Raw genomic sequence first — 19,741 nt, 5'->3', positions numbered from 1 at the left:
ATTACAGCAAGATAATAATATGTGATTAAACAGACCACATTCAAGTTGTTTTTGAAACGTGAGAACAATTAGAAAAGAAAATAAAAAAAAATTGCACGCAATTTTTCATATACAATTGCGTGTCTAGTATTGCTTTGATAACTTACTTAATATAAATCCAACAGTACAATATTGCAAGATGTAATATTCGTATTGAAACAAAAAGTTAGGAAACAGATTTAAAAGGAGTAATAAATAAAAAAAACTTGAGACTGGGAATGACTTGGAAGAAAAGTTATAGGATAAGATTCGAAAATTGCTATTAGAAATAAGTTCAGCCGGGCCGAACTTTTGATAGCCTCCACCTCGGGTATATATGTAAACCACCTTTCGTTATAATCCGATAAAAAAAGTACATAATTTATGCCCCCATAGTAGCTATATCGAAATGTGGTCCGATTTGGTCCGAATTCGACTAAAAAGAACAAAATATTGTTCTTTTTAGTAGCTTTATCCAAATATAGACCGATCTGAAGCATAAACAACAATGATGTCGAAAAGCCTAACATAAGTCACTGTGTCACATTTCAGCGAAATCGGATTATAAATGCACCTTTTATGGGGCCAAGACTTTAAATCGAGAGATCGGTCTATATGGCTGCTATATACAAATCTGGACCGATCTTTGCCAAATTGAAGAAGGATTGGGACAAATCACTGTCCCAAGTTTCGGCGACATGGGACATTAAATGCTTCTTTAATGGGCCCAAAATCTTAAATCGAGAGATCAGTCTATATCGCAGCTACATCCAAATCTGGACCGATCTGAGCCAAATTGCGGAAATATGTCGAAAAGCCTAACACAACCAACTGTCCCAAATTTCAGCGAAATCGGACAACAAATGCGCCTTTTATGGGCCCCAGATCTTAAATCGAGAGATCGGTCTATATGGCTGCTGTATTCAAATCTGAGGCCAAATTGAAGAAATATGTCGAAGGCCCTAACACAACTCACTGTCCCAAATTTCGGTCACATCGGACATTTAATGCGCTTTTTATGGGCCCAAGCCCTTAAATCGAGAGATCGGTTTATATGGCAAATCTGGACCGATCGGCGCGAAATTGAAGAAGGATGTCAAAGGGCCTAACACAACTCAATGTCCTAAATTTCACCAAATCGGATAATAAATGGGACTTTTATGGGCCTAAAACCGTAAATCGGCTGATCGGTCTATATGGGGGCTATATCAAGATATAGTCCGATATAGCCCATCTTCGAACTTAACCTGCCTTTGGACAAAAAAAGAATCTATGCAAAGTTTCCACTGAATATCTCTATTTTAAAGGATGGAAATTATGGGACATAGATCGTCTTAGATTTTTACGACGATCAAGAATATATATGTATACTTTATAGGATTTGAAATTTATATTTCGATGTGTTGCAAACGGAATGACAAAATGAATACACTCACATCCTTCGGTGGTGGGTATAAAAACGTCGAATGATGCGCAATAAATTAATGGAAGTCAAGGAACTTGGACATAAATAAAAAGTACTTTCTTTTCAATAATTAAGATCTCTTTGAATGTCTTAATTAGAGATCCGTTCATATGGTAGTTATTGGTAGTTGGAAACGAAATGGTGATTTTTGGCGGTTGTAATAGTGGAAAAATCGTATGTAAGGGTTTGCGCAAAAGCTTGAAAGTAAACTGTTCAAGGTTTAACAAATACACTGATAGAGAAATGACGGAACTTTACCAATACCATTTGGTATCAATTTAATACCAGACGAAGTAGGCTATAAAAAATTAACAGCATCATATTTGTATTCTGTCACCGCGGTAAAATTGTTGTTTAGCGTTGTTGTAAAATTAATAATAATTATTCTACGATTTGTGTGCGTAAAAAGGTGTTCAAATACTCGATACCGGTGAAAATGGAAATAGTACCAACTTTGCGGACGTTATCTATATCAAAAATATGATAAATTCTCTTGTGTGCAGATAAGTCCCGCGAAGCTTTAGGCTTATTTGCAGGATTGGGTGCACTGTTTTTCAGGCTGATATTTTTTTATACTCAGAGCCTACGATGTGATGCTGGGTCAGGTGGCCGGTCAAACTTTCGCTACATACATATATGGACAATGAGGCGGTGCTGTCGTTCGGATGATTGTGCTGGGTCCCGGGCCATCAAGGGTTGGCGGGTAACGAGGTACGACGAACTTGCCAGGTTTTGGATCGGGGACGGATTCTGCAGGTACTACGTTTCCCCAGTGTTGCCTGTTGAGATGGTGGATTCCCATTACAGCGAACGCGTGAAGTAGCGAAGTCCCTTTGGCCGAGGTTCTCAGTAAAGGAGACGCCAATTGTTCTGCAAGCGTAAGCTTGGGCTGTTAGTGGAAATCCTGACAGGCGGCCTGACATCGCGGTAGTTGACATAGCGTGGTGCTCGAGACAAGGAAGACCTCTGCGGTTCTGTGGAAATGGAGACGAGTTTGGAGACGGACCAACATCTGCTGTGCCAATAACCGGCGAATTAAGGTTACAAAAATAACATTAGGACAGTCCGTTCGTGCGAAATTATTCAAAGCATGTACATTAGGGTGAGGCGAATAGTATGGAACGACAAGAATCTTAATGAGTACTGAGCAGAAAGTCCATTGACCATAAGTCTACTGTGAAAATCGAGCCTCCAGATTTTGACTTGCAGTTTTTTCTCAGACTTTTGTCACGTTTTTTTTTTTGATATTTTGGCATATAACAGCCAAACCATTGAAATTTTCGATCCAATACTCATTGTATCCCGAAAAAATTTCAGTTTAAACACCGTTTACACTGCTCTTTAAATCCGGATTTAATGACTCGATCATCTGTGTTCCCTTTATAAAATCAGCTGACGAGAGCTTTAAATCCGGATTTAAAGAACAGTGTAAACGGGGTTTTAGAACGGTTTATTGGCCGGCTGCGTCATTGGGCCATACTTCTTCCGTGATGATCAAGACCGGTACGTTACTGTGAATGAGAATCGCTACCGTTCAATGATACCAGAGTATTTCTGGCACTATCACAATCAATTTATTGGAAACTAAGTTTTTATTCAATTCCAACGTATCCAAAAATGCCAATAGCAAAAAACAAACACATTGAACGGAATGGTCTATAGCTGAACAAAAATGTAAGCGCAAACAGACAAACTAACCAAAAGGCACGTCGCATGTGGTGTAGGTATCACTACCTACACACAAAACATCACTAGCTGCATCCGCCTATGACTGATCTCAGTGCAGAAAAAATATATTTATTTACAGGTAGTGGCAGTTGCCCAACAACAAAATATTGTGTGCACTATCTGTTAAAATCAGTGATTATTATATTGACTTCGCGAGAAAAAATTATACTCAACTGTTTGCGATACGCTACCTGGTAATTATGTCATGAGTGCAGAGAACAAATAAGTTCGGCAAAATTGTTGTTGTTATTGTTGTAGCAGTGTTTTGTGCACCGAGGTGGCAACTCTTGCCGTTGAAGGATTCCAACGATTCAATCCGGTACGTACAACCGGCTGTCATGTGATTTCGGCAAAATTGTGTTTGTTTGTTGCTTGTGAATCAAGTCATCTCTAAGAACCCTATTCGAATTCAGATGTGTGCTTTACAACCTACTCTAGTTGGGTTGGTATGTAAAGCACCACGATCCATTTGACAAATGCCGCTGATGAAGATTCTTGGCGAATCGGAAATCGCGATACGATAGACACATATGTCATATGTTTGCAGAGTTGCATTTTCGACACTCCAAAACAAAGCTCAACGCTCTCATTCTGTTGCGGCCTTATTCACAAAACCTAATGTAGGTTTCAAAAAAGTTTATTTGACAATTTTTTTATAGAAATGTCAAATAAACCTATTTTAAAGCTTCGTTAAGTTTTTGTATAAGGCCGTTAAAATCTAAAAAATATCATCATATGTAAACAGCATATAAAGCGACACATGCCATAAAATAACACGCCCAACATGTAAATACGCCCAAGGCAATACGGCCACAACAAATTTCAGCTGATGGTGAGGTTACCAGCTGATGAGGGAAGTGACGGAGAGATAGAAGTTACGTTAATACCTTAAAATTTAATATTTTCACAAACTTTAACGATATAAAATATGCGTGCAAAATACATTGGAGCCGCTGGCAGCAAAAAGGCCTTTGCTGCTGCAGGCGCTACAACCATAGGTTTATTCCTTGTCAACTATGTACCGAATACATTTGGATTGGAGTATTATAAAAATTTCCTGCAATGCTATAAACACGGACAGCCGGTAACTCTATCGAAAAAAGTTTTGGAACGCTTTGAAAAGGCCAAGGAGTTCTGCGAGCTTGAACAATATGAGGTTCATTTTGCAAAACCTTTTACCGTATTTGGATTTGACGTTTCATTGCTGGGAACTACCAAATCTCGTTTTGGAGCTTTTATTGGTATTCCCGCAAATTATGAATACGAAAGTGTAGAGGACATCAAACATAATGAAATACGTTTTCGTGATCAAGATATTGATTGGAATTCCGAAAGCGGCAAATATCTAAAAGAATCCCTTGTGTTAACCGAGGATGAGCAAATTTTTGGATTATGTAAAGCATTGCTGCAGGCTAAAACACAATATGTGTTGATGAATTCGATATATCCTTCTCTATCCTTCCTAACCGTCTATACTGTGGGCAGTTATCTAAATTCCAGTTTAGGTCTTCTAGCCAGACCTTTCAGTCTAAGACTGGTAATGTATTCGATTTTGGGTTTGTTTGGGTTCGGATCATGGTGTTTCTTAAAAGATTATAGTCAAGTGAGTCTGGATGCCGATATAGACAAAAACTTGTCGGATAAAGGCTCAAGGTTTGTACAAGCCGGAATAAGCTACTATGACAAGCAATTAAAGAAAAATATGGCTCTAAGAAAGCTATTGAATGACGATACTTTTACGGTAAAGGGAAATGTAAACTATTTCCTTCGACAAGAATCGTTGCCTCTGACCATACGGAAATCATATTTTGAAAGTAAATTGGAAGAGTCGGCTAATTGAGCAGTGAGTGAGGTATTGCTGTTCTAGTTTTAAGAAGCATTTTTAAATTGAAATTAATAAAATTACAAAATTGTTGATTATGTACAAATTGTTATTGTTGTAGTTGTGTCTTATTCATTGAGGCGGCAGCCCTTGCCGATCAAGAACTCCATCGAGTCAATTCAATATACATTGTCATTCTGGTGTTTAGCCAAACAGTGGTGGTGAGGGTTATATAAATCTTGGTCATATCAGGTTGGATTAGTTTAGTTATTTGTTGTTGTAGCCACATAGAACTTATTGTAATGTTATTGAATGGGCTCTAAGAGGGTTTAAAAATTCAGAAAATAAATAATCGGTTATGACCTTGGTCTCGTTTCGCAGGCTAATATGAAATGAGGTGACCCGTATGATAGATTTCACAAAAAAACTGTTAAACCATTGCTTTCACTATGGTGAAAGCAATGAGGTTGCAATATGAGGTTACGATCCAAATTGATAAATATTTATGTATAGATTTCATATAAATTTCATTTATTGAGTTCCTCTAGGATGGATGCAATTCTTACCTGCCTTATCTAAAATTTTGTATGATGACTCCCAATATTCCATGGTCCGAACCGAGCAATTATTTTAATGTAAAATAATTCAAGTTATGGCCTCTTGTTGTTGTAGCCACAAACTTGCACGTGGGTGTAGGTATTCTAGACAATATCCCTTTTGGAGTAAGGTCGTTGCGGTGCATTCTCTTTAAAAAATCTCTGAAAAACTCATTCGATCCTTCGATGTGTTTAAACTGTGTGCCCGTTGCATGCCGATTACTAAGGTTTCTACAATAACTTGGTTATCGATTTTGATCTTGGTAATCGATTTTGAGCTAAAAACGCATTTGATCCTTTGCTTATTTTAATAAGTGTGTTCGTGTACTCAAAAATTTGTGCAACTTTTCACAAATTGTTACTGGAAGTCGTTCGCGTAATTTATTTGCCAGCAGAAGAGGGCGGGAAAGTGTATGAGAGCAAGCGAAATTTTGAGAGTCTGGCAATTGAGAACTTGCAATCTTTTGCTGAAGTTTTTTTTTCAGCAGAAATTCGAACACCTCATGGTTGAATTAAGAAGGTTGGCTCACTTGCCCAGCTAATGGAATTTTCCAACTCCAGAGTTGTATACAAATTCCACTAGAACGTCAAATGCTGCCGATGAAGGACCTCATCGGGTTAATCCGGTGCGTACAACCGGCTGCCATGGGATTGATCAACCTTGGTTCTATTTGGTTCTATATAAATCGGTCTTCTGATTTTTACTTCTCAATTTCGTTTGAAATATAGGTGAAGGGAAATGAACGATAGTATCGATATTTATTATTAAAACTATCGAAAACATCGAGTGTTGTGATTATCGATAGATTGCCAGCTCTATTTAGGGGTAATCAAGTCGCAATCTTTGACAATTTCTAAGATTTGTCCAAACTTAACTTCTGCAATACCGTTAATCGTGAGAGATCTGGTTGTTGCTTGCGTCTGATTGGCTGGATTGATAAAAAAATGGAATGGTTTTGCGTGATCCTCTGGTACATGCGGGGAGCAAAACTAGCAATTTACCATCAATCCCAGAAACGGCAGCCGAAACGTAGTTAAGCCAGAGCAACTCTGCTTTGCCAGGGTTAACTTCATCCGGTTCTTCGACAAAGCAAAATAAGGGTAAGGAGTAAGCCCTCAGGTTTGTAACTCTACAAAGAGAAGGCATATAACAAATTTAGTCAAAACAATTTTATACCCTCCACCATAGGATGGGGGTATACTAATTTCGTCATTCTGTTTGTAACTCCTCGAAATATTCGCCGCAGATCTCATAAAGTATATATATTCTTGATCGTCATGACATTTTATGTCGAGCTAGCCATGTCCGTCCGTCCGAAAGCACGCTAACTTTCGTAGGAGTAAAGCTAGCCGCTTGAAATTTTGCACAAATACTTCTTATAAGTGTAGGTCGGTTCGGATTGTAAATGGTCCATATTGGTCCATGTTTTGATATAGCTGCCATATAAACCGATCTTGGATCTTGACTTCTTGAGTCACTACAGGGTGCAATTTTAATCCGATGTGGCTTAAATTTTGCATGATGTGTTTTTTATTATTTTCAACAACTGTGCTAAGTATGGTTGAAATCCGTTTATAACCTGATATAGCTGTCATATAAACCGATCTGGGGTCTTGATTTCTTGAGCCTTTGGAGATCGCAATTCCTATCCGGTTTGGCTGGAATTTTGCACGACGTGTTTCGTAATAATTTTTAACAACTATGCAAAGTATGGTTCAAATCGGTCCATAACCTGATATAGATGCCATATAAACCGATCTTGAATTTAGACTTCTTGAGCCGCTAGAGGACGCAATTCTTATCCGATTTGGCTCAAATTTTGCACGAGGTGTTTTCTTATCATTTTCAACAGCTGTGCCAAGAACGGGTGAAATCATTGCATAACCTGATGTAGCTGTTATATAAACCGATCTGGGGTCTGGACTTCTTGAGCCACTAGAGGACGCAAGCCTTATCCGATTGGCAGAAATTTTGCATAAGGTGTTTTGTTATAATTTCCAACAACTGTGCCAAGCACGGATGAAATCGATGCTTAACGTGATATAGCTGTCATATAAACCGATCTGGAGTCTTGACTTCTTGAGCCTTTAGAGAGCGCAAATCCTATCCGATTTCGCTGAAATTTTGCACGACGTGTTTCGTTATGACTTTCAAAAAATGTGCAAAGTATGGTTCAAATCGGTTCATTACATAAAATTTTGCTAAGATCTAAAATATTAACAAATTATAAAAAAGATTTTCAATAGAAAAATTTGCCAAACATTTTTTCTATAAATTTTATTTCTATAGAAAGCTTTTTTTGTTTAATTTGTTTCTATAGAAAATTTTGTAAAAATTCTTTATTTTAAGAAATTTTTGACTTTTTTTTAGAAATTTTTGATAGAAACTACAACGCTTGATAAGGGAGTTAAATAAAAAAAATGATTTTTATATTATTTTTATTTAAATTTTAATAAATGAGTAGTAATAGTACTGCTCTTTTTGTAGATATCATTGCTTTAAGTTAAAAATAAATTACATTTTGATGAGAATCTGAAACTCAACTTCTAATACCTTAATATAATTCTTTCGATCGATACCCTAATAAATACCACGATTTGGTTTCTCTTAATTTCTACTGATATTTGACCAAATTTGAATACATAAATGTTAGCATATTGTGTGTCTGTGTGTTCTATGTTCTACTTTATAAAGATATTTAATTTCAACTCGTTTTTTGCAATAATTCTACGTATTTTAAGAATAAAACGTTTATGACAATTTATTGGATCGATCACATACTTTGTTATTTGACTTTTTGTATTTTTAATTTTCATAATGTATTTGTTGTAATTAAATTGCTTGAATTGTTTTTCTTTTTTTCTTGACGAATTACAAACAAATAAATAACTATTGTGGAAGAAAAGACTTTCTATACACGCTCTTTAAAAGAAAAAAGGTATGGGAAAGGCACGGGTTATAGAAAAGGTTATTATTTGCACTTAAGAATGTTTAGGGGGGAAGAGGCAGTGGGGGATATTAAATAAATTTATTTGCTAGTTTCAACAAAAGCTACAAAATAATGCAAGTTCAAAGGATTATCCAAATAATATAAAACAATGCAAAAAATATATATAAATAAATAAAAATAGACATAACATTTTGAAAAATTTTCTGTACAATTAAATTTTATAATAAGAATAAAAACAAAAATTTTATAGTATCCAAAGTGATAACGAAAATTCCTAAGAAATAATTTTTTTTACATTTTCTATAGAAACAAAAAAAAAACAAAATTTTTATAGGTACAAAATATTGGAAATTTCCTATACATTTTGTAAAAATTTTCTGTATAAGTCAATTATATTAAATACTAGCCGAACCTGGCCCGCTCCGCTGCACCTTCTTTAACTCTCTAATATCATTTAGGGTTGGGACACTTCGCCCGGCTAACAAGCCCGACATAAGAAGGAGACTTTAGTGTGCCTCACAATTCATGGCATTATCTCTCAGGTAACGACCAGCGGGGCATAGCTTTGTTGAAGCAGATTGTCAATATCCGCATCGTTTCGGTGCCGAGCCATAACGGAGTAAGGGGAAATGAAGGGGCAGACGATTTGGCGGTAAAGACAAGACGACAGTATAAGTTTGGTTAACCCGAAGCCTTTCGGGTCGACACAGTCCGAGTTAAGAGAGTGGGCGACGAATGCGCATGCAACATTGTGGAACAGCGAAACCGTCGGTAGGATGGCGAAAATCCTATGGGGGGATCCAGATCGTGAGAAGGTGAGGCTATTACTGAAAGGAAGTAAGAAGGAGGTCAGTATAGCTATTGGTATCATAACGGGACACATAAGACTAAGAGCTCACTTTCGTAAAATCGCTGCGGCAAGTGATAGCATGTGTAGGGCATGCGGGAAAGATGATGAGACGGTGGAGCATTTCCTTTGCCATTGTCCTGCTTTCGTGTCTAACAGATACCGGCACTTAGGTGGAGACACAATACCAGACATTAAGTGTTGAAAACAACTAAGAATTTTGTAAGTAGCGCGGAATTCCTAACTTAGAATTTTCTTCTTAGAGGTTACTTTATAGTTTTTAGAACGCACAACAAGCCGATTACTGGCTTAGGTGTATGTCCATAGTGGGATGGGGCGGATTAATATCTGCACCCTCTTTTCAACCTAACCTAACCTAAACTACTGGGTGGGTTCGCCTCCCTCGCGGATATCACAAAATGAAGTATCTTTTTTCAGTAGTGGGCTAAACTCTGCCAACTGTGAAATTTTCATGAAAAACGGTTCAGCTGTTTTTCGGCCTATTCGGAACAAACAAACAAAGCGTAACACTTTCATTTTTATATAATAGCTTTCTATTCATACTCAACTCTATTATCCTTCATTTGACACCGACATTGCCCGAATAGTGCTACATGTCAATTTTGTGGTTTTGTGGGTGAGGGCTTTCCCCCAAAGTGGTGTACTAGTTTCATGTTATTCCATAAACATAATTATGCAAAAAAATTTGCTTAATTTGCATTTTGGAAAATGGTGTTGAGGGGGTAAAATTGTTTGTGATCCTCTTGTTTTTTGTGATACTTTTTTAAAAAAAATTCCCTTTTTCTGCCTTTTTAAAAATTTCTCAACGGTAATCCTGATCCAGAGCTCGAAGCCACACCAGATAACCAAATTTGAGTATCGTAAACATTCAGTGTACCGTCCCTGGCAGTCTGGTTTTCCGTCTCTAACCTAATATAAAATTTTGACTAGGTTTTACTTCTACCTAAAGATTTCTAAAACGCTTATTGAAAATGCAAAGAAGTTTAAAGATTTTCTTGGTGATTCCACATTCTTTAAGTGAAAAAAATTTATTACATGAAACTTTCCCTTAAATGTCTAGAGAAAATCTAGATTTCATGAGCCTTCCAGAAATTTTTCACTAAGGCTGTCGTTTTCCAAACTTGACTGTATTCTCTTATCTATGTAAATGTGAGGTTCTACACAATCTCAAGATGGCTGTAGCAGCATGTATACACGCTTAATGATACATGAGAAATATGGATAATAAACTTAAAATATATGTATGTACATTAATTAAATTAAAAATTTTAGAGAATTATGAAATGTTGCTAACAAAAAATAACTGTTTTGGTTTATCAAATACAAAACTTGGGTATGTATGTTGTTTAAAAACCCCACAAGAGCTATAAATAGATATACAGCCTTAAGCCTTGTACTGACTCCGATTGTGAGGAAAATTGTGCTAAACATCAATTAAATATTGTGAAATTTAATAATGTTTCCAACAGTGTTACTAATTTGTTTGACTTTTTTTGTGTAAAGCGTTGTTTTGATAGTGAACAGTTGTAGGTTGACATCATTGTTACCATATGACTGTCAACCAAACCAAAAACTAAAACTTACGCAATATTGGAAGTTTTTAAGTACTAGGCGACTAACTTGTATTAAAGAACATTAGCATAAAAAGATAGATTCAGAAATAGCAGCAGCAGCATGTTTGGCAGCACAACAAGTCATAAACATTACAAATGCTGCCGCAATTTCTTTAAACTGATCTTCGATATCAACGTTCTTGCAAGATAGGGCCACCAAAGGAAGATTCGCGGGAGATGTAAGTGTAATTAATTATAAGCAAGCAAAATGCATTAAGTTCGTAGCATTTAATATACATGTATACCTACGAAATTTGACAATGTTGCTAGCAACATGTTGAAATCATTCCCTAAAAAGAACTTAGTACTGCTTATTTGGAAAATGTCTTAGTCGTTTCGCAAAAGCCTTATTATAGGGCGTTTTGACAGTTGTTCGGACGAAAACTGGAAGTCAGTACTAGGCTTTATCGACAAATTTTAATATATATTAGAAATAGCTCTATTTGACAGTTTAATAAAGGAAATCTGTCAAATAAACCTATTTGAAATCTACATTAAGTTTTGTGAAGGCCGTTATAATTTGAGATTTTCTTGCAAAATAGGCAAAAATCAAACAAAATAAAGAACAATATCACAAAAGAGTGTAAGTTAGTTCAAAACAATATAAATTTGCAAATATTGAGAATATAAATTAAAGGCTTAATTTAAAAATTAAGGAATTTACAATGGATTTAGAAACATTTGCAGTTGTCTACACATAATATGGGTATACATGGATATATATCTTTGTGTATTTATATAGTATATATGTATGTTTTTTGATATTTTAAATACATATGTATGTCAATATTCTACAACTATTTTAAACTCTAAACATGAGTTTCTATCTTCTATTTCTATAGATTTTTTCTCTTATCTACTAAAAATTAGGGCTGGGCCTTATTATTTAAAAAAAGGATTTTTGGAAGCCGATGATTTCATGGCACACAAGGTCTGTCTCTCCAGCTGAAAATCATAGTCGAGTTCTTTTTTAATCACAAAATCGCTGAGCTGTGGCAGTGTTGATAGCTAAAATTAAAATTAGACATTCTCAATAATTGTAGTTTTAAACAAAACTTAAAAATTTCCAGACTTACTTCATTTTGTTTGGATGATTTCAACATGGGATTAATCACAAATGGTACACCCTCAACATCGGTGTAAGTACCCAAAGTTCCAATGCTATGACCCGAAGAAGTACTAGCTGTGGGTGGTCTGGGGGCGGGTCTTAGCGGGGAATTAACTTGATACGATTGTACAATTTCTTCATAGTCATGCTCCTCGGCATTTGGCACTGGCGGCAAGGGCTGTTTGGGATTTCGTATGCCATTATTTAAGTTCAAACGATTTAAAGCCTTCTCCACTTCACTGCTGCCAGCACTAGTTTGATTATTTTGTGGTGCCCCCAAACCGGGTACTGGAGGCGGCAAACGTGCTGGTATGGCACCGGTTTTGTAACATATTAAAATTCCATTTATTTCACTACAAAAACCAACAACCATCGTATATTTTCAAAAAGATTCTTTGGCCCGGACTTTTCTTTCTACTTACCCTGCCAATTTAAAGCCTTCGGGAGCAATTTTTAATTTTGAACACAATATAATGTCGGTTACAGCATGTGTGACGGTACCTCTCTTCGAGAGTTTATAGGCAATTTGTCGTTTACGCCAGGCTTTTTGATCTGTATCAGCCGTACGTGATAATAGCGAAAATTCTTTGGGTGGTGCAATCTTTTCGGCAATAACCCTGAAAAGAAAGAAAAAATTATTTTTGGTTTAGTTGTCTAGGAAAAAGATATGAAAGAAAGACGTCCGCTGACTTTTTAACAGAGCACGTCATAAAAAAGCGGAAGTATATTGGGATGTGTATAACACCCCACTCAAGGAATACAATAAGATAAACAGAGCGGCAAAACATGCATCATGGAAGCTGTTTTTGCGACCAGGTTGATAGCGTTAATAACGCCGTCAAGATTTCTCTCACAAACCCATGTCCAAACTTAAACGGTAGTAAACGACATGGGAGTAAGAGTAGAGACAACGGAGGACATGTTGAGGCTTTTGAAGAAAACGCATTTTCCTCAGGATACGACGGGACTCACGGAGACATGGGAATCTTGGAATAATGAGGTAAATCGAAGGTTAATCATCCAGAAGGACATCCAGCGAACTGCTCAAATAAAAACATCATGTCTATGTCAAGGGAAGGTTGGTGGAGATTGCCCTGCACGAGATTGTGCGTAAAATAGATGAATCCCTCGATGCCAAGACGTACACATTGGCAGTTTGTATTGACATGGAGGGGTCGTTTAACAATGTGCGGACCGACACATTGATCCAATCCTTAGACCAGTACCGAGTGGACCTGGTCCTTAGGCTTAATAAAACACCCTGTTTCAAATTTCAGCGAAATCGGATAAAAATAAAGCTTTTATGTTTTTTAGACCCTTTGTCGGCAGATCGGTCTATATGGCAGCTATATCTAAATATAGTCCGATCTAAACCATACTTAGTTCGGATGTCGGGAAGCTTAAAACAACTCACTGTTTTAAATTTCAGCGAAATCGGTTAATAAATAACGCTTTTATGGTCTATATCTAAATATAGTCCGATCTGAACCATATTCGAATCGAATGACGACTTAAAACTCACTCACTATTTCAAATTTCAGCGAAGTCGGGTCATAAATGAATCTTTTATGAGTTTCAGACCCTAAATAGACATATCGGTCTATATGGCAGCTATATCTAAATATAGTCCGACATGAACCATACTTAGTTCGAATGTCGGGAGGCTTAAAACAACTCACTGTTTCAAATTTCAGCGAAACTGGCTAATAAATAAACCTATTATGGGCTTCAGACCTTTATGGGCAGATCGGTCTATATGGCAGCTATATCTGAATATAGTCCGATCTGAACAATATTTAGGTCGGATATCGGGAGGCTTAAAACAATTCACTATTTCAGCCAAATCGGGTAGTAAATAATGCTTTCATGGGCTTGAGACCCTATATCGGCAGATCGGTCTATATAGCAGCTGTATCCAAATATGGTCCGATTTGGCCCGTTCAAGAACTTAACCTGCGTGCAGCAAAAAGACGTATATGTGGCAAATTTCAGCTCAATATCTCAATTTTTGAAGGCTGTAGAGTGATAACAACAGGCGGACGGACACACACGGTCCATCTGTTGACACACGGACATCGCTTAATTGTCTTAGAATAATACGACGATCCGAAATATATATACTTTGTAGGGTGGGAAATTGATATTTCGATGTGTTACAAACGGAATGACAAAATGTATATACCCCCTATCTCTCACGAAATTCGAAAATAATGGTTGTTTTTTGATCAGACACGTACTCCGTGCCGTAAGGTGTATTTTCGAAAAATAAAATTGTATTGTATATTCAGTTTTGATCATCACTGTACACTAACTGACACCTTTCAATCATTTAAAGATCACTTTTTAGATCTTTAAACTGATGATGTGGCATTTGCTTCGTGTTTCGTATTGTTCTCAATTTCTTTCTTAGACCAATGACAAATTTAAAGAAGGTTATTACACTCACACTTATATCATCAATTAATTTTGATAAAACGCCATAATCATAGTAAAGTACCTACCACAAAAATAAAATCCAATTAAAAAATTTGTTATCTTTTATGGTATGATGCCCTTCTTAAACGAAAGCTCAAATTACAACAATTTGTTTATTTGCGGAGGTTGATGATGAGCATGAAGTCTGGCGAGTCTCTTAAAGCCGATGTCTGTCTACAAATAAAATTGGGAAATACGGAAATACCCGCATTGATTTGCATACGCCTGCGGCGACGACCACAACAATGATCATGAGTAACCCCTTAATCATAGTTGTCTGAGTGTATCTGGTTCAACCATTCAAAAGTCAATCGTTTGCAAACGTCATAGTTTGACGACATTGTTTTGCGACTACTTTATACAAACACATTTTCCATACAAATTTAGATCTTTAGGTAATCATAAAATCGATCTAATACCACTGCGGTAGATGGCCAAACCACCAAAGTTTATTTAGAGATATTAACAAACGATTAGAAACTAATTGCTTTTTCTTTCTTTCGTGGTGTTTACTATAGGCATATATAGATTTCCTCACTGGAGAGATAGTAACATTAAATTTTATTGAGACTTGTTTTTTCCTTCATTGTGGTAGATGCATCACCGATTTAATGATAACCTACTTGGCATGAAAACCTTTAAATGTGTAAGGTATTATAATAAAAAAAAAGAAATTGAAAATAAAAACAGAAGTATTTGGCCGAATCTTAAAGACCCTCCACTATAGATCGCGTTCGTGCGTTCTCGAGACGTCTTCTTGCTATATGAACTTACTAAAACCAAGCTTGTGATAGACATTAGAAGACGGAACGCCGGTCTCAATGGAGTTTTCACTCAATTCAGCAATACTCTGTCTCCATAACCAGTGTAAGTTAAGTTTCAAAAAAGTATTTTTCGAAATGAAATACCTGGGAGTTTCAACTGTCTTTTGAATGTAAGAGTTCTGGTATTTTTCCAAAACATTATTTATAGAAAGAACCTAAGATATCTTTTTGATGGACTCACATTTGCTTGGTCTGAAAGAGGAAAAGAATCATACCCCAGAGAAGGCAGATCCTAGTATCGTATTGGCAATTTTGCAATTCTTTGGAATACTTTTCCCTACAAGGCATTAACAAAGTATCTTCGTTTAGATATAAGTTAATATTTTTTTTTTTTTCAAAACATGGAATCTGATATATAATTTTAATTTTTTTCCTTTACAATTATTATTATTATTTAAAATAATTCAATTGTTTAAATTTGATACTCGCAATTATTAATTTTGGCTATGTTCTTCTTTTTCCATTAATAATTTTTTTCAGTATTTGTATCTAAATTTTCAATTGTATTATTTTTTCATTTATTACTTGTACTAGTTTAAGATGGATATGTCTCTAAGTTTAATATCTTACACTTTGATTTATAAGATACTAGCCGAACCGGGCCCGCTCCGCCTTCTTTAACTCTCTAATATCTTTTTGGAGAGGGGAATGCGAATATCGTATTCGTGCCTTCGTAGCCTATGACGCTGAACACGTTCGAATCCAGGCGATAACATCGGACAGAGCGGTGTTTATCACCTCTTAATGTTGGCGACATTTGCGAGGTACAATACCATGCATGGTCATTTAAATAATTTTCCCCAAAGAGGTGTCGCACTGCGGACGCCATTCGGACTCGGCTATAAAAAAAGGTCCCTTATCATTGAGTTTCAACTTGAATCAGAAAGCACTCATTGATGTGTGAGAATTAGCTTCTTCTCGGTTCTTGGTATAATGTTCTTCCTTAGGGTAATGTACTCATAAGGGGAGGAATGACACCTCGACTCAAATATGTATATCAAATTCGTGCTGCACGTCTAAATCCCTTTAATTTGAGCCCCATATTGCCATGGCCGGTAAATATGAACCGTTTGGAGGGTGTTTTGGTGTTGGGGCAACCACCGGCACTTTGCACTGAAATTAGATATCAAATTCTCTTAGACCTAATGTTTTATGCCATATTTGTAATCTACTGCCTAATAGTTTTCATTTGAGTCCCATATTGACATGAATTTCGAATATATCTGTTTAGAGGAGATTTGGGGTTGGGATGCCCCGCTGGGTACTTGGACCCAAATTTTAATACCATTCGTTTTCTGGTCTCCAATACCTTTCATTTGATATCCTTAGTGTGCCCATCGGACCACTAAAGGATATGGGTGGCGTTTTCGGGATAGAGGGGAGCGTCCGACTCCACTCGATATCTAAAAATTATATAGCCCATGTTTCCTCTCAGACAAACGTACACAATCTATAACAATTTCAATAAAATCGGTTCAGCCAAGTTTCATATAGTCATAAAATTGGGTTGCCCAAAAAGTAATTGCGGATTTTTCATATAGTCGGCGTTGACAAATTTTTTCACAGCTTGTGACTCTGTAATTGCATTCTTTCTTCTGTCAGTTATCAGCTGTTACTTTTAGCTTACTTTAGAAAAAAGTGTAAAAAAAGTATATTTGATTAAAGTTCATTCTAAGTTTTATTAAAAATGCATTTACTTTCTTTTAAAAAATCCGCAATTACTTTTTGGACAACCCAATAGGTCTAATGGCGTTTTTGAGGTTTTTGGGCCTAATGGCGTGACCCCCTATACTTCGATCTGATTTTGTATGCCAGATTCGAAATCTACTTCCAAATACCTTTCATTTGAGGCCCATATTGACATGAACGTCCATTATGTCCGTTTGGGGGAGTTTTGGGGTTGGAGCTGCCTTATGGAATCTTAGACTCAAATTTGTATACCATATTCGTATTTTACTCTCCAATAACTTTTATTTGATACCAATATTGTCCCGATCGGTCCACTTTGATTTTGGGTTGTGTTTTTGGCATAAGGGGGAGGGTCCGTCCCCCTTCCGATACCGAAAAATTATATAGCCTATGTTTCCATCCAGGCCAACCTACACAATATGCGAAAATTTCGAGAAAATCGGTTCTGCCGTTTTTCAGTCTATACGGAACAAACAAACCGAGTCCCATATATCCGTGATTGGCTAATGTGCCCATTTTGGGTCGTTTTTGTTTGGGGTGGAGTGACCCTCTATACTTCGACATAAACTTGTATGCCAGATTCGTTATGTACTCCCGCATACTTTTCATTTAATACCCATATTGTACTTATCGTTACCCTTTGGGGTAACGTTAGAGGGTCCGCCTCCTTCTGTTATAATTAAATTTTAAAGCCTATTCCTACTTCCTGATCGTATTCGTAATCTACTCCCTCAATACCTTTCATTTGAGTCTCATATTGTCATGATCGCCAAATAGACCTATTTTAATGTCTTTGGGGCTGGGGCGGCCCCCAGGTACTAGGACCCAACTTTTATTATGAAATTCGTTCTTTACTCTTGAGTACCTTTCATTTGAATCCCATATTGTACCGATCGGTCCACTTTGATTTTTGGGTAGTACTTTTGAGGTAAGGGGAAGGGTCCGCCCCCCTCCCGATATCAAAAAATTATATAGCCTATGTTTTCTTCCAGATCAGCCTACACAAACTGTGAACTTTTCAAGGTAATCGGTTCAGCCGTTTTTGAGTCTTTACGAAACAAACAAACACAAATTGATTTTTATATATAAGATTTATCTTGTTGTGTAGGAACCAATAAATAAATAAAAAGAAGAAATCCGGTTCGAAATACGAATCGCAAGGTTTTGTCCGTTATGACTTATACAGCCACTTAAATTTCAGGACGACATCATTATTTTGAAGGAAGGATTTTAAAAATCATAAAACGATATGATTTGCACAATTCCAGCCAGTCAGATAGGATAAGAATTGGCCTATAAAGATGCTCAAGAAGTATCGGTAGATCGATTTATATGATAGTGTTAATGATGTTGATGGAGGTGGATAATTAGAAACTGAGAGATGAGTTGCCATAAAGTCACTTCAAATCAGACAACAGTAGAATCCCCGAAAGAATTTAAATGGATGGATATAAGATATAAAATTTGGCCTGGCATTACTTGAGGTGTGCTTACTGGTTATTTTTAGCATTGTTCCATGTTAAATATAATATTACTCATTCTTCTATTTTCTAAACAAAATATCAATCAATCAAACTACCCAAATAAAGACTTGGTGAAAAATCATTTATATTTTTGTGGGCTTAAGGGCTTATCGACTCAATATAGTTATTTGTGTGAAAACTCATTCAAAAATGACTAACAAAAACATCACAAAGCCATCATTTATATATTTTAAAGAAATGAGAAATTAATAACCGGGATGTTAACTTAGTGTATTTAGCGGTGAAAACATTCGCTTCGCAATTATAGTTTTTTCTAAAAATCGAAGATAGAGTAAAAAGAGCAAACAAATCTGTACTCTTTTTACAAAGATGTACTCTTTTTTAACTTTTTTCTGGTAAATTATTGGCACTACTGTGAATATCAAGCATGTCCATTCCTTGTAAAGGATTTCGCTCTGCGGTACAATGTTCGCGCTCGGCTATAAAACTTCTATCACGCTATATTATGTATTTTCGAACATAACTCTCTGAAAGTTTGAATCACATTTGCATGTAGAGATGGCGATTCTCGTCATGCTTCTTTAGATGAGCAAACTCGTTCCATTCCAAAGAACCGATCGCAGCGGGAACAGGGTGGCCATTCTATCACGCTGTATGTATTGTCTTATGTATTTTCGAACATAACTCTCTGAAAGTTGTTGTAACCATATTTGGATGTAGAGCTGGCGACTCTCGTCATGCTTCTTTAGATGAGCAAACTCGTTCCGGTCCAAAGGACCCATCGCAGCGGGAACAGGGTGGCCATTGGTTATTTAAAGGCGCCAATAACCCGCCTTGTCATATCGAGCATCAGGGCTCCCAGTATTTGTGCAAGAGCCTATGCCGCCCGGCCTCTCGCTGAGACTCTCTGGCTGAAACCACTGAGTGTCCGTGACTGCCGTTGCAGCTACTCCATACGGAGCATTCCACTATCCGCATCCTGTGGACACGCCCGATAGCTCGCAGCTGAGCTTTTCGTAACAGCATAAACACCACACAGATCGGACCTCAATGTTCCAGCCTGTGTGGTGCTCACGGCTATCCGGTGCCGGGTCTCTGAA

General features: G+C 36.7%; 2 protein-coding genes across 2 annotated transcripts in view; one reads left to right on the top strand and one right to left on the bottom strand.

The window, feature by feature from the left end:
- Positions 1-4,028: 4,028 nt before the first annotated feature.
- Positions 4,029-5,139, top strand: LOC106086543 (transmembrane protein 177). Its single transcript, XM_013251269.2, has one exon. It carries the CDS (start codon positions 4,140-4,142, stop codon positions 5,049-5,051), a length of 912 nt encoding a protein of 303 aa, XP_013106723.2. The 5' UTR covers positions 4,029-4,139; the 3' UTR covers positions 5,052-5,139.
- Positions 5,140-8,051: 2,912 nt separating this feature from the next.
- The window catches only part of LOC106086547 (multivesicular body subunit 12A), a 39,949-nt gene continuing 28,259 nt past the window's right edge, over positions 8,052-19,741 (bottom strand). Inside the window, exons 4-6 of the mRNA XM_013251272.2 lie at positions 12,592-12,786; positions 12,138-12,522; positions 8,052-12,069 (exon numbers count right to left, since the gene is read on the bottom strand). Coding sequence (XP_013106726.2) covers positions 11,944-12,069; positions 12,138-12,522; positions 12,592-12,786 — 706 coding nt within the window. The 3' untranslated portion in view covers positions 8,052-11,943. The remainder of the gene's footprint in view (positions 12,070-12,137; positions 12,523-12,591; positions 12,787-19,741) is intronic.

Source organism: Stomoxys calcitrans, chromosome 4 (assembly GCF_963082655.1).
Source record: "Stomoxys calcitrans chromosome 4, idStoCalc2.1, whole genome shotgun sequence".
NCBI classification, from domain to species: domain Eukaryota; kingdom Metazoa; phylum Arthropoda; class Insecta; order Diptera; family Muscidae; genus Stomoxys; species Stomoxys calcitrans.
This window is presented reverse-complemented; position numbering and strand designations above follow the sequence as displayed.